This window comes from Nerophis ophidion, linkage group LG14 (assembly GCF_033978795.1).
Source record: "Nerophis ophidion isolate RoL-2023_Sa linkage group LG14, RoL_Noph_v1.0, whole genome shotgun sequence".
Taxonomy (NCBI): Eukaryota; Metazoa; Chordata; class Actinopteri; order Syngnathiformes; family Syngnathidae; genus Nerophis; species Nerophis ophidion.
The window spans coordinates 7,279,252-7,295,192 of record NC_084624.1 but is presented as its reverse complement, the minus strand read 5'-3'; the positions used below and the strand labels follow the sequence as shown (position 1 = coordinate 7,295,192).

At 40.1% G+C, this 15,941-nt stretch overlaps 1 protein-coding gene and 1 long non-coding RNA gene across 2 annotated transcripts in view; one reads left to right on the top strand and one right to left on the bottom strand.

Annotated features, from left to right (window-relative positions):
* LOC133568043 (uncharacterized) overlaps positions 1-15,941 on the top strand; it is a 216,129-nt gene that overhangs the window by 123,633 nt on the left and 76,555 nt on the right. The window lies entirely within an intron of this gene.
* The window catches only part of sema6ba (sema domain, transmembrane domain (TM), and cytoplasmic domain, (semaphorin) 6Ba), a 69,887-nt gene that overhangs the window by 37,298 nt on the left and 16,648 nt on the right, over positions 1-15,941 (bottom strand). The window contains exons 3-4 of the mRNA XM_061919750.1: positions 13,003-13,063; positions 12,880-12,942 (exon numbers count right to left, since the gene is read on the bottom strand). Of these exons, the coding sequence (XP_061775734.1) occupies positions 12,880-12,942; positions 13,003-13,063 (124 nt within the window). The remainder of the gene's footprint in view (positions 1-12,879; positions 12,943-13,002; positions 13,064-15,941) is intronic.

Here is a 15,941-nt window from a genome sequence, read left to right as displayed (position 1 = left end):
AACAATCATATCTCCTCCTTTCACTCCTCTGTTTTTATCCGTGGAAAACTTGCAACGTGACTCCGGACTGAAGAAGCTGCCTGTAGGATCAAAATATCAGATTCAAAATCAATAGCCATCCTTCTGGGAAAAGTCTGCCGGGCTTGTGTCGTCTCTATGTTTTTAATCGGGTTGTACGTGGTAGTCAAGTTTTTACTGAAGCTATAGGAGACCAGCCCTTACGACGCCAAAGTAGCACCAGCGAGCGAGGTCTGAATTCAAACAAAAATAGTCAGCTTATGTAGAGCGAAAACAGCCCCTTTTGTCCAAAAAGAAACACAGCTGCTACTTCAAAACAGATAAGGAACTGGCCATAACTGCTCTGTGAGCCGACAAACAGGAGCCCTTAAGACAAAACAGCAAGCAAGGTTTAATTCTAACAAAAATAGTCAGTTTATGTAGAGCGAAAACAGCCCCTTTTGTCCAGAAAGTAACGCAGCTGCTACTTCAAAATAAGATAAAGAGCTGGCCATAACTGCTCTGTGAGGCGAAACAGAGGCCCTTAAGACAAAATAGCAAGCGATGTCTAAATTAAAACAAAAATAGTCAGCTTATGTAGAGCGAAAACAGCCCCTTTTGCCCAGAAAGTAACGCAGCTGCTACTTCAAAATAAGATAAAGAGCTGGCCATAACTGCCCTGTGAGCCGACAAACAGGAGCCCTTAACACCAAACAGCAAGCAAGGTTTAATTCTAACAAAAATAGTCATTTTATGTAGAGCGAAAACAGCCCCTGTTGCCCAGAAAGAAACACAGCTGCTACTTCAAAATAAGTTAAGGAGCTGGCTATAACAGCTCTGTGAGCCAACAAACAGGAGCCCTTAAGACAAAACAGCAAGTGAGGTCTAAATTTTAACAAAAATAGTCAGCTTATGTAGAACAAAAACAGTTCCTTTTGTCCAGAAAAAAATGCGGCTGCTACGTCAAAATAAGATAAGGAGCTGGCCATAACCTCTCTGTGAGCCGACAAACAGGAGCCCTTAAGACAAAAACAGCAAGCAAGGTCTAAATTCAAACAAAAATGGTTAGCTTATGTAGAGCGAAAACAGCTACTTTTGTCCAGAAAGAAATACAGCTGCTACTTCAAAATAAGATAAAGAGCTGGCCATAACTGCTCTGTGAGCCGACAAACAGGAGCCCTTAAGACCAAACAGCAAGCAAGGTTTAATTCTAACAAAAATAGTCAGCTTATGTAGAGCGAAAACAGCCCCTTTTGTCCAGAAAGAAACACGGCTGCGACTTCAAAATAAGTTAAGGAGCTGGCTATAACAGCTCTGTGAGCCGACAAACAGGAGCCTTTAAGAAAGAAGCAAGCAAGGTCTAAATTCAAACAAAAATATTCAGCAAAAAAAAGCCCCCTTTTTCCCAGAAAGAAACACGGCTGCTACTTCAAAACAGACAAGGAACTGGCCGTAACTGGTCTGTGAGCCAACAAACAGGGGCTCTTAAGCCAAAACAGCAAGCAAGGTCTGAATTAAAACAAAAATAGTCAGCTTATGTAGAGCGAAAACAGCCCCTTTTGTCCAGAAAGTAACGCAGCTGCTACTTCAAAATAAGATAAAGAGCTGGCTATAACAGCTCTGTGAGCCGACAAACAGGAGCCCTTTAGACAAAAACAGCAAGCAAGGTCTAAATTCAAACAAAAATAGTCAGCTTATGTAGAGCAAAAACAGCCCCTTTTGTCCAGAAAGTAACGCGGCTGCTGCTTCAAAATAAGATAAGGAACTGGCCATAACAGCTCTGTGAGCCAACAAACAGGGGCCCTTAAGACAAAACAGCAAGTGAGGTCTAAATTTTAACAAAAATAATCAGCTTATGTAGAGCAAAAACAGCCCCTTTTGTCCAGAAAGTGACGCGGCTGCTGCTTCAAAATAAGATAAGGAGCTGGCCATAACCGCTCTGTGAGCCGACAAACAGGAGCCCTTAAGACCAAACAGCAAGCAAGGTTTAATTCTAACAAAAATAGTCAGTTTATGTAGAGCGAAAACAGCCCCTTTTGCCCAGAAAGAAACACGGCTGCTACTTCAAAATAAGTTAAGGAGCTGGCTATAACAGCTCTCTGAGCCAACAAACAGGAGCCCTTGAGAAACAGCAAGCAAGGTCTAAATTCAAACAAAAATATTCAGCAAAAAAAAGCCCCCTTTTCCCAGAAAGAAACACAGCTGCTACTACAAAATAAGTTAAGGAGCTGGCTATAACAGCTCTCTGAGCCGATAAACAGGAGCCCTTAAGAAACAGCAAGCAAGGTCTAAATTCAAAGAAAAATATTCAGCAAAAAAAAGCCCCCTCTTCCCAGAAAGAAACACAGCTGCTACTTCAAAACAGACAATGAACTAGCCGTAACTGGTCTGTGAGCCAACAAACAGGGGCTCTTAAGACAAAACAGCAAGCAAGGTCTGAATTAAAACAAAAATAGTCCGCTTATGTATAGCGGAAACAGCACCTTTTGCCCAGAAAGAAACACAGCTGTAATTCAAAACAGATAAGGAACTGGCCATAACTGCTCTGTGAGCTGACAAACAGGAGCCCTTAAGATCAAACAGCAAACAAGGTCTAAATTCAAACAAAGATAGTCAGCTTATGTAGAGCGAAAACAGCCCCTTTTGCCCAAAAAGAAACACGGCTGCTACTTCAAAATAAGATAAGGAACTGGCCATAACTGCTCTGTGATCTGACAAACAGGAGCACTCAAGACAAAACAGCAAACGAGGTCTGAATTCAAACAAAAATACTCAGCTTAGGTAGAACGAAAACAGTTCCTTTTGTCCAGAAAGAAATACAGCTGCTACTTCAAAATAAGATAAGGACCTGGCCATAACAGCTCTGTGAGCCGACATACAGGAGCCCTTAAGACAAAACAGCAAGCAAGGTCTAAATTTAAACAAAAATAGTCAGCTTATGTAGAACAAAAGCAGTTCCTTTTGTCCAGAAAAAAATGCGGCTGCTACGTCAAAATAAGATAAGGAGCTGGCCATAACCTCTCTGTGAGCCGACAAACAGGAGCCCTTAAGACAAAAACAGCAAGCAAGGTCTAAATTCAAACAAAAATGGTTAGCTTATGTAGAGCGAAAACAGCTCCTTTTGTCCAGAAAGAAATACAGCTGCTACTTCAAAATAAGATAAAGAGCTGGCCATAACTGCTCTGTGAGCCGACAAACAGGAGCCCTTAAGACCAAACAGCAAGCAAGGTTTAATTCTAACAAAAATAGTCAGCTTATGTAGAGCAAAAACAGCCCCTTTTGCCCAGGAAGAAACAAAGCTGCTACTTCAAAACAGATAAGGAACTGGCCGTAACTGGTCTGTGAGCCAACAAACAGGGGCTGTTAAGACAAAACAGCAAGCAAGGTCTGAATTAAAACAAAAATAGTCAGCTTATGTAGAGCGAAAACAGCCCCTTTTGCCCAGGAAGAAACACGGCTGCTACTTCAAAACAGATAAGGAACTGGCCATAACTGCTCAGTGAGCCGACAAACAGGAGCACTCAAGACAAAACAGCAAGCAAGGTCTAAATTCAAACAAAAATAGTCGGCTTATGTAGAACAAAAACAGCTCCTTTTGCCCAGAAAGAAATACAGCTGCTACTTCAAAATAAGATAAGGACTTGGCCATAACAGCTCTGTGAGCTGACATACAGGAGCCCTTAAGACAAAAACAGCAAGCAAGGTCTAAATTCAAACAAAAATAGTCAGCTTATGTAGAGCAAAAACAGCCCCTTTTGTCCAGAAAGTAACGCTGCTGCTGCTTCAAAATAAGATAAGGAGCTGGCCATAACCGCTCTGTGAGCCGACAAACAGGAGCCCTTAAGACCAAACAGCAAGCAAGGTTTAATTCTAACAAAAATAGTCAGTTTATGTAGAGCAAAAACAGCCCCTTTTGCCCAGAAAGAAACACGGCTGCTACTTCAAAATAAGTTAAGGAGCTGGCTATAACAGCTCTGTGAGCCGACAAACAGGAGCCCTTAAGACAAAAACAGCAAGCAAGGTCTAAATTCAAACAAAAATATTCAGCAAAAAAAGCCCCCTTTTCCCAGAAAGAAACAAAGCTGCTACTTCAAAACAGACAAGGAACTGGCCGTAACTGGTCTGTGAGCCAACAAACAGGATCCCTTAAGACAAAACAGCAAGCGGGGTCTAAATTCAAACAAAAATAGTCAGCTTATGTAGAGCGAAAACAGCCCCTTTTGTCCAGAAAGTAACGCAGCTGCTACTTCAAAATAAGATAAAGAGCTGGCCATAACTGCTCTGTGAGCCGACAAACAGGGGCCCTTAAGAAACAGCAAGCAAGGTCTAAATTCAAACAAAAATATTCAGCAAAAAAAAGCCCCATTTTCCCAGAAAGAAACACAGCTGCTACTTCAAAACAAACAAGGAACTGGCCGTAACTGGTCTGTGAGCCAACAAACAGGGGCTCTTAAGACAAAACAGCAAGCAAGGTCTGAATTAAAACAAAAATAGTCTGCTTATGTAGAGCGAAAACAGCCCCTTTGGCCAAGAAAGAAACACAGCTGCTACTTCAAAACGTATAAGGAACTGGCCATAACATCTCTGTGAGCCGACAAACAGGAGCCTTTAAGACAAAAACAGCAAGCAAGGTCTAAATTTAAACAAAAATAGTCACTTATTTGGAGCGAAAACAGCCCTTTCTGCCCAGAAATGCAGCTGCTACTTGAAAGGAGCTGGCCATAACAGCTCTATAAAACGACAAACAGGAGCCCTTAAGACAAAACAACGAGTTTTCTCGCAGACATAGACCACTTAAAAATATCTCATTCCCATACCTCCTGTTTTATTTTTCCGTCTACTAAAAAATGGTAAAGTACCCATAATTGTGGCTTCGCGGTTAGAGTGTCCGCCCTGAGATCGGTAGGTCGGGTGTCAAGCCAAAGTCTAAAAAAATGGGATTCATTACCTCCCTGCTTGGCACTCAGCATCAAGGGATGGAATTAAATCACCCAAAAATGATTCCCCGGCGCGCCCACCGCTGTTGCTCACTGCTCCCCTCACCTCCCAGGGGGGTGTTTAAGGGCGATGGGTCAAATGCTGAGAATAATTTCGCCACACCTAGTGAGCGTGTAGCCGTCCATAGCGTCACTACTCGGATTGATTCTTCATTCGTCACTCTAGGCGACGTTTGTAAGTTTTACAATGTAACTACAACTATTCGTACTTTCTAAACCTTCGCGTGTGTGATGTCTGTAGGAGTGTTTTCATGCATATTTGTACGCGCTATCGTAATGTAGTCCAGCGAGCGCCGTTAGTATTTGCTAATATGCTAACCCGTGTCTGTGCTAGTATCATTAGCATACAACAAAATTATTTTTTTAATAATGGACACATTCCTCAGTAAATTCACCAACACGTCACTGTGGAGTTATTGAGTCTGATTACTGATTGGAAAGCGAGCTCACCCAGCTAGTGGGTCCGTGACCATGATTTCTGTTTTGTCCGATTCGCCGTTTTGCTGCCTTGTCACAGACAGCGTTTGGGAATGATTAAGGTGTGCAGATTAGAATTTATACAAATCTTTTTGTGTAAATAACTCATTTGACAACGTATTTATCTGCGGCTTATAGTCAGGTGTGACTAATATGTGGACAACTATTTAATTTTACCACAGCATTATTTTTGGATGTTTCAAATTGAAAAATTCCTCAGTGAATTCGCCAAAACGTCACCATGGAGTTATTGGGTCTGTTTTGCTGATTGGAGAGCGAGCTTGTGCAGATAGTAAGTCCGTGACCATGACTTCTGTTTTGTCCGATCCGCCGTTTTGCTGCCTTGTCACAGACAGCATTTGGAAACAAATAAGGTGTGCAGATAACAATTTATACAAATCTTTCTGTGTAAATACTCATTTGACAACTTATATATCTGTGGCTTATAGTCAGGTGCGACTAATATGTGGACGACTATTTCGTTTTACGCCAACATTTTTTTGTAATGTTTGAAATTGACAAATTCCTCAGTGAATTCGCCAAAATGTCACCGTGGAGTTATTGGGTCTGTTTTGCTGATTGGAGAGCGAGCTTGCACAGCTAGTGGGTCCGTGACCATGACTTCTGTTTTGTTCGATCCGCCGTTTTGCTGCCTTGTCACGGACAGCGTTTGGAAACGTTTAAGGTGTGCAGATAACAATTTAAACAAATCTTTCTGTATAAAAAACTCATTTGACAACGTATATATCTGCGGCTTATAGTCAGGTGCGACTAATATGTGGACGACTATTTAGTTTTACGCCAACATTTTTTTGTAATGTTTGAAATTGACAAATTCCTCAGTGAATTGGCCAAAATGTCACCGTGGAGTTATTGGGTCTGTTTTGCTGATTGGAGAGCGAGCTTGTGCAGCTAGTGGGTCCGTGACCATGACCTCTGTTTTGTCCGATCTGCCGTTTTGCTGCCTTGTCACAGACAGCGTTTGGAAACGATTAAGGTATGCAGTTAACAATTTAAACAAATCTTTCTGTAAAAATAACTCATTTGACAACGTATATATCTGTGGCTTATAGTCAGGTGCGACTAATATGTGGACGACTATTTAGTTTTACGACAACATTTTTTTGTAATGTTTGAAATTGGCAAATTCCTCAGTGAATTCGCCAAAATGTCACCGTGGAGTTATTGGGTCTGATTACTGATTGGAGAGCGAGCTTGCGCAGCTAGTGGGTCCGTGACCATGACTTCTGTTTTGTCCGATCTGCCGTTTTGCTGCCTTGTCACAGACAGCGTTTGGAAACGATTAAGGTATGCAGTTAACAATTTAAACAAATCTTTCTGTAAAAATAACTAATTTGACAACGTATATATCTGTGGCTTATAGTCAGGTGCGACTAATATGTGGACGACTATTTAGTTTTACGCCAACATTTTTTTGTAATGTTTGAAATTGGCAAATTCCTCAGTGAATTCGCCAAAATGTCACCGTGGAGTTATTGGGTCTGATTACTGATTGGAGAGCGAGCTTGCGCAGCTAGTGGGTCCGTGACCATGACTTCTGTTTTGTCCGATCTGCCGTTTTGCTGCCTTGTCACAGACAGCGTTTGGAAACGATTAAGGTGTGCAGATAACAATTTATACAAATCTTTCTGCGTAAATACCTCATTTGACAACGTATATATCTGGGGCTTATAGTCATGTGCAACTAATATGTGGACGACTATTTAGTTGTACGACAATATTATTTTTGTAATGTTTGAAATTGACAAATTCCTCAGTGAATTCGCCAAAATGTCACCGTGGAGTTATTGGGTCTGTTTTGCTGATTGGAGAGCGAGCTTGTGCAGCTAGTGGGTCCGTGACCATGACTTCTGTTTTGTCCGATCCACGGTTTTACTGCCTTGTCACAGACACCGTTTGGAAACGATTAAGGTGTGCAGATTAGAATCTATACAAATCTTTTTGTGTAAATAACTCATTTGACAACGTATTTATCTGCGGCTTATAGTCAGGTGCGACTAATATGTGGACAACTATTTAATTTTACAACAACATTATATTTGTAAAGTTTCAAATTCTTCACTGAATTCGCCAAAACGTCACCATGGAGTTATTGAGTCTGATTACTGATTGGAGAGCGAGTTTGCCCAGCTAGTGGGTCCGTGACCATGACTTCTGTTTTGTCCGATCTGCCGTTTTGCTGCCTTGTCACAGACAGCATTTGGAAACGGTTAAGGTGTGCAGATAACAATTTATACAAATCTTTCTGTGTAAATAACTCATTTGACAACGTATTTATCTGCCGCTTACAGTCAGGTATGACTAATATGTGGACGACTATTTAGTTTTACGACAACATTTTTTTGTAATGTTTGAAATTGACAAATTCCTCAGTGAATTCGCCAAAACGTCACCGTGGAGTTATTGAGTCTGATTACTGATTGGAGAGCGAGTTTGCCCAGCTAGTGGGTCTGTGACCATGACTTCTGTTTTGTCCGATTCGCCGTTTTGCTGCCTTGTCACAGACAGCGTTTGGAAATGTTTAAGGTATGTTGATAACAATTTATACTATAATTTCTATGTAAATAACTCCTTTGACAACGTATATATCTGTGGCTTATAGTCAGGTGCGACTAATATGTGGACAACTATTCAGTTTTAGGACCAAATAATTTTTGTAATGTTTCAAATTGACAAATTCATTAGTAATTCGCTCAAAACGTCACCATGGAGTTATTAAAAAGTTTAAAGTTAAATGCAATGATTGTCACACACACACACAAGGTGAGGCAAAATTATTCCCTGCATTTGACCCATCATCCTTGATCACCCCCTAGGAGGTGAGGGGAGCAGTGAAGAGCGCCCCCGGGAATAATTTTTGGTGATTTAACCCCCAATTCCAACCCTTGATGCTGATTGAGTCTGTTTAGCTGATTGGAGAGCAAGCTTGCGCAGCTAGTGGGTCCGTGACCATGACTTCTGTTTTGTCCGATCCGCCGTTTTGCTGCCTTGTCACAGACAGCGTTTGGAAACGATTAAGGTATGCAGTTAACAATTTATACAAATCTTCCTGCGTAAATAACTCAATTGACAACGTATTTATCTGCGGCTTATAGTTATGTGCGACTAATATGTGGACAACTATTTAATTTTACGATAACATTATTTTTGTGATGTTTGAAATTGACAAATTCCTCAGTGAATTCGCCAAAATGTCACCGTGGAGTTATTGGGTCTGTTTTGCTGATTGGGGAGCAATCTTGCGCAGCTAGCGGGTCCGTGACCATGACTTCTGTTTTTGTCCGATCCACCGTTTTACTGCCTTGTCACAGACACTGTTTGGAAACGATTAAGGTGTGCAGTTAACAATTTAAACAAATCTTTCTGTATAAATAACTCATTTGACAACGTATATATCTGTGGCTTACAGTCAGGTGCGACTAATATGTGGACAACTATTTAATTTTACCACAACATTATTTTTGGATGTTTCAAATTGAAAAATTCTTCAGTGAATTCGCCAAAACGTCACCATGGAGTTATTGGGTCTGTTTTGCTGATTGGAGAGCGAGCTTGTGCAGCGAGTAAGTCCGTGACCATGACTTCTGTTTTGTCTGATCAGCCGTTTTGCTGCCTTGTCACAGACAGCGTTTGGAAACGAATAAGGTATGCAGATAACAATTTATACAAATCTTTCTGCGTAAATACCTCATTTGACAACGTATATATCTGTGGCTTATAGTCAGGTGCGACTAATATGTGGACGACTATTTAATTTTACCACAACATTTTTTTTTGATGTTTCAAATTGAAAAATTCCTCAGTGAATTCGCCAAAATGTCACCATGGAGTTATTGGGTCTGTTTTACTGATTGGAGAGCGAGCTTGTGCAACTAGTAAGTCCGTGACCATGACTTCTGTTTTGTCCGATCCGCCGTTTTGCTGCCTTGTCACAGACAGCGTTATGAAACGAATAAGGTATGCAGATAACAAATTATACAAAGCTTTCTGCGTAAATAACTCATTTGACAACGTATATATCTGTGGCTTATAGTCAGGTGCGACTAATATGTGGACGACTATTTAGTTTTACGACAACATTTTTTGTAACATTTGAAATTGACAAATTCCTCAGTGAATTGGCCAAAACCTCACCGTGGAGTTATTGGGTCTGTTTTGCTGATTGGAGAGCGAGCTTGTGCAGCTAGTAAGTCCGTGACCATGACTTCTGTTTTGTCTGATCTGCCGTTTGGCTGCCTTGTCACAGACACCGTTTGGAAACGATTAAGGTGTGCAGATTAGAATTTATACAAATCTTTTTGTGTAAATAACTCATTTGACAACGTATTTATCTGCGGCTTATAGTCAGGTGCGACTAATATGTGGACGACTATTTAGTTTTATGACAACATTTTTTTGTAATGTTTCAAATTGACAAATTCCTCATTGATTTCGCCAAAAGGTCACCATGGAGTTATTGGGTCTGTTTTGCTGATTGGAGAGCGAGCTTGCGCAGCTAGTGGGTCCGTGACCATGACTTCTGTTTTGTCTTATCCGCCGTTTTACTGCCTTGTCACAGACACCGTTTGGAAACGATTAAGGTGTGCAGATTAGAATTTATACAAATCTTTTTGTGTAAATAACTCATTTGACAACGTATTTATCTGCGGCTTATAGTCAGGTGCGACTAATATGTGGACGACTATTTAGTTTTACGACAACTTTATTTTTGTAATGTTTCAAATTGACAAATTCCTCAGTGAATTCGTCAAAAGGTCACCATGGAGTTATTGGGTCAGTTTTGCTGATTGGAGAGCAATCTTGCGCAGCTAGTGGGTCCATGACCATGACTTCTGTTTTGTCCAATCCGCCGTTTTGCTGCCTTGTCACAGACAGCGTTTGGAAACGATTAAGGTATGCAGATAACAATTTCTACAAATCTTTCTGTGTAAATAACTCATTTGACAACGTATATATCTGTGGCTTATAGTCAGGTGCGACTAATATGTGGACAACTATTTAGTTTTACCACAACATTATTTTTTGATGTTTCAAATTGACAAATTCCTCAGTGAATTCGCCAAAATGTCACCGTGGAGTTATTGGGTCTGTTTTGCTGATTGGACAGCGAGCTTGTGCAGCTAGTAGGTCCGTGATCATGAGTTCTGTTTTGTCCGATCCGCCGTTTTGCTGCCTTGTCACGGACAGCGTTTGGAAACGATTAAGGTGTGCAGATAACAATTTATACAAATCTTCCTGCGTAAATAACTCAGTTGACAACGTATTTATCTGCGGCTTATAGTCAGGTGCGACTAATATGTGGACGACTATTTAGTTTTACCACAACTTTATTTTTATTATGTTTCAAATTGACAAATTCCTCAGTGAATTCGCCAAAAGGTCACCATGGAGTTATTGGGTCAGTTTTGCTGATTGGAGAGCAATCTTGTGCAGCTAGTGGGTCCATGACCATGACTTCTGTTTTGTCCAATCCGCCGTTTTGCTGCCTTGTCACAGACAGCGTTTGGAAACGATTAAGGTATGCAGATAACAATTTATACAAATCTTTCTGTGTAAATAACTCATTTGACAACGTATATATCTGCGGCTTATAGTCAGGTGCGACTAATATGTGGACAACTATTTAGTTTTACCACAACATTATTTTTTGATGTTTCAAATTGACAAATTCCTCAGTGAATTCGCCAAAATGTCACCGTGGAGTTATTGGGTCTGTTTTGCTGATTGGACAGCGAGCTTGTGCAGCTAGTAGGTCCGTGATCATGAGTTCTGTTTTGTCCGATCCGCCGTTTTGCTGCCTTGTCACGGACAGCGTTTGGAAACGATTAAGGTGTGCAGATAACAATTTATACAAATCTTCCTGCGTAAATAACTCAGTTGACAACGTATTTATCTGCGGCTTATAGTCAGGTGCGACTAATATGTGGACAACTATTTAGTTTTACCACAACATTATTTTTTGATGTTTCAAATTGACAAATTCCTCAGTGAATTCGCCAAAACGTCACCATGGAGTTATTGGGTCTGTTTTGCTGATTGGAGAGCAAGCTTGCGCAGATAGTGGGTCCGTGACCATAACTTCTGTTTTGTCCGATCCAACGTTTTACTGCCTTGTCACAGACACCGTTTGGAAACGATTAAGGTGTGCAGATAACAATTTATACAAATCTTTCTGTGTAAATAACTCATTTGACTACGTATATATCTGTGGCTTATAGTCAGGTGCGACTAATATGTGGAAACTATTTACTTGTACGACAATATTATTTTTGTAATGTTTGAAATTGACAAATTCCTCAGTGAATTCGCCAAAACGTCACCATGGAGTTATTGGGTCTGTTTTGCTGATTGGAGAGCAAGCTTGCGCAGATAGTGGGTCCGTGACCATGACTTCTGTTTTGTCCGATCCAACGTTTTACTGCCTTGTCACAGACACCGTTTGGAAACGATTAAGGTGTGCAGATAACAATTTATACAAATCTTTCTGTGTAAATAACTCATTTGACAACGTATATATCTATGGCTTATCGTCAGGTGCGACTAATATGTGGACAACTATTTACTTGTACGACAATATTATTTTTGTAATGTTTGAAATTGACAAATTCCTCAGTGAATTCGCCAAAATGTCACCGTGGAGTTATTGGGTCTGTTTTGCTGATTGGAGAGCGAGCTTGTGCAGCTAGTGGGTCCGTGACCATGATTTCTGTTTTGTCCGATCCGCCGTTTTGCTGCCTTGTCACAGACAGCATTTGGAAACGATTAAGGTATGCAGATAACAATTTATACAAATCTTCCTGTGTAAATAACTCATTTGACAACGTATATATCTGCGGCTTATAGTCAGGTGCGACTAATAGATGGATGACCATTTAGTTTGAGGACAACATTATTTTTGTAATGTTTGAAATTGACAAATTCCTCAGTGAATTCGCCAAAATGTCACCGTGGAGTTATTGGGTCTGTTTTGCTGATTGGAGAGCGAGTTTGCACAGCTAGAGGGTCCGTGACCACGACTTCTGTTTTGTTTGATCCGCCGTTTTGCTGCCTTGTCACAGAAATGATTAAGGTATGCAAAAAACAATTTCAACCAATCTTTCTGTGTAAATAACTCATTTGACAAAGTATATATCTCTGACTTTTATGTGGACAACTATTTAGTTTCTTCTTACATCTTGTGGGTGTGTATCACAGTTTGAGAAGCCCTGATCCAAACAATATGTTGGCCCCTAGAACTGGAGGAAGTGGACAATAGTCCCCTAAACATACTTCATGACTATTTGGCTCTTTTTGATGGTTTTCAGGTAACATATTGATGATTTGGAGTGAAGAGGACATTTAATTTAATGACATAATAAAATGCGTTCATGCAATAAGAGGACCACACCTCGTGTTTGCCCTTCATCCGGCACACTCGGATGTCGTTTTTGTTAGATTCCCATGTTCGTTTCTGCAGAAAAGAGGAGAAATAGTCATGGAGTCATCAAGGATAATGGAGTGAGTCTTTTACCTTGCTGTAGAACATCTCATCACCCGCCATGTTGTCCAGCTCAACTCGGTATAAATCATCTCTACGCTCAGGGGAGGAAAAAGAAGTCATTGTCAATACACAACTGCTTTTTGATGCATGATTGTGTGTACATTGTTGTTACAACCATGATGTCGTTCACAACAACACAAACAGATGAGATGTGTTGTGTGTGTGTATGATTGTTTGTACATTGATGTAGCATTGATGATGTCGTTCACAACAACACAAACAGATGAGATGTGTTGTGTGTGTGTGTATGATTGTGTGTACATTGTTGTTACATCCATGATGTCGTTCACAACAACACAAACAGATGAGATGTGTTGTGTGTGTATGATTGTGTGTACATTGTTGTTACATCCATGATGTCGTTCACAGCAACACAAACAGATGAGATGTGTTGTGTGTGTATGATTGTACATTTTTGTTACATCCATGATGTCGTTCACAACAACACAAACAGATGAGATGTGTTCTGTGTGTATGATTGTTTGTACATTGTTGTTACATCCATGATGTTGTTCACAACAACACATACAGATGAGTTGTGTTGTGTGTGTATGATTGTTTGTACATTGTTGTTACATCCATGATGTCGTTCACAACAACACAAACAGATGAGTTGTGTTGTGTGTGCAGCCCTAACTCTTCCAGGCTACAATAGGGGGCGGGGGTGTATATTGTAGAGGCGGTTCGGGCATTTGGTCTAGGGAGGTGTTTAGGGCACGTCCGACCGGTAGGAGACCACGGGGAAGACCCAGGACACGTTGGGAAGACTATGTCTCCCGGCTGGCCTGGGAACGCCTCGGGATCCCCCGGGAAGAGCTGGACCAAGTGGCTGGGGAGGTTAACCTGCACTTTTTCTGTCGACTACTCCTCCCACATTTTTCAACCCATTTCAACTGTTCCACTGTCAAAACATTCCTCTTAAACCAACTTGGTTTTTGGTCCTGATTAAGAACTTGAAAAATTCCTGGTTTTCCCAAAATTCCATAATAGACATTTTCAATGAAAAAACTGTTACTACTTCAACATTTCTATGACCGATTTAACCAATTCAAACATCAACCAATTCAATTCATTCAGGTCATTCGTGCTCTTAATATATATTTTTTTTAATCTCGATTTTCCCCAAATTCCCAAATTTCCAGGAAGTTCCCATTGACCTGAATGGTACATTTTTCCAAGTTGCACAATTCCCACATTTTTCAACCTATTAAAACCATTCCAACATCAACACATTCCACTCATCCTGGACATTCAAACTATCATTTTTCGAGGTTCAAAAAATCTCCAGGAATTCCCAGAATTCCAGTTTTTTCAAGCCCTATGTTTGCCCTTTTTTCTGTCAACTACTCCTCCCACATTTTTCAACCCATTTCAACTGTTCCACTGTCAAAAAGTTCCTCTTAAACCAACTTGGTTTTTGGTCCTGATTAAGAACTTGAAAAATTCCCGGTTTTCCCGAAATTCCATAATAGAGACATTTCCAATGAAAAAACTGTTACTACTTCAACATTTCTTTGACCGATTTAACCAATTCAAACATCAACCAATTCAACTTATTTAGGACATTCATGCTCTTAATATTTTTTTTTAATCTCGATTTTCCCAAAATTCCCAAATTTCCAGGAAGTTCCCATTGAACTGAATGGGACATTTTTCCAAGTTGCACAATTCCCACATTTTTCAACCTATTCAAACCATTCCAACATCAACACATTCCACTCATCCTGGACATTCAAACTATCATTTTTCGAGGTTCAAAAAAATCTCCAGGAATTCCCAGAATTCAAGTTTTTTTCAAGCCCTATTTTCTGTCGACTACTCCTCCCACATTTTTCAACCCATTTCAACTGTTCCACTGTCAAAACGTTCCTCTTAAACTAACTTGGTTTTTGGTCCTGATTGAGAACTTGAAAAAATCCTGGTTTTCCCGAAATTCCGTAATCGACATTTTTAATGAAAAATCTGTTACTACTTCAACATTTCTTTGACCGATTTAAACAATTCAAACATCAACCAATTCAACTCATTCAGGACATTCATGCTCTTAATATTTTTTTTTCTGGAATCTCGATTTTCCCCAAATTCCCAAATTTCCAGGAAGTTCCCATTGGACGGAATGGTACATTTTTCCAAGTTGCACAATTCCCACATTTTTCAACCCTTTAAAACCATTCCAACATCAACACATTCCACTCATCCTGGACATTCAAACTATCATTTTTCGAGGTTCAAAAAATCTCCAGGAATTCCCAGAATTCAAGTTTTTTCAAGCCCTATTTTTACCCTTTTTTCTGTCGACTACTCCTCCCACATTTTTCAACCTATTTCAACTGTTCCACTGTCAAAACGTTCCTCTTAAACCAACTTGGTTTTTGGTCCTGATTAAGAACTTGAAAAATTCCCGGTTTTCCCGAAATTCCATAATAGACATTTTCAATTAAAAACTGTTACTACTTCTACATTTCTTTGACCGATTTAAACAATTCAAACATCAACCAACTCAACTCATTCAGGACATTCATGCTCTTAATATATTTTTTTCTGGAATCTTGATTTTCCCCAAATTCCCAAATTTCCAGGAAGTTCCCATTGAACTGAATGGTACATTTTTCCAAGTTGCACAATTCCCACATTTTTCAACCCTTTAAAACCATTCCAACACCAACACATTCCACTCATCCTGGACATTCAGTCTATCATTTTTTGAGGTTCAAAAAATCTCCAGGAATTCCCAGAATTCAAGTTTTTTCAAGCCCTATTTTTACCCTTTTTTCTGTCGACTACTCCTCCCACATTTTTCAACCCATTTCAACTGTTCCACTGTCAAAACGTTCCTCTGAAACCAACTTGGTTTTTGGTCCCGATTAAGAACTTGAAAAATTCCCGGTTTTCCCAAAATTCCATAATAA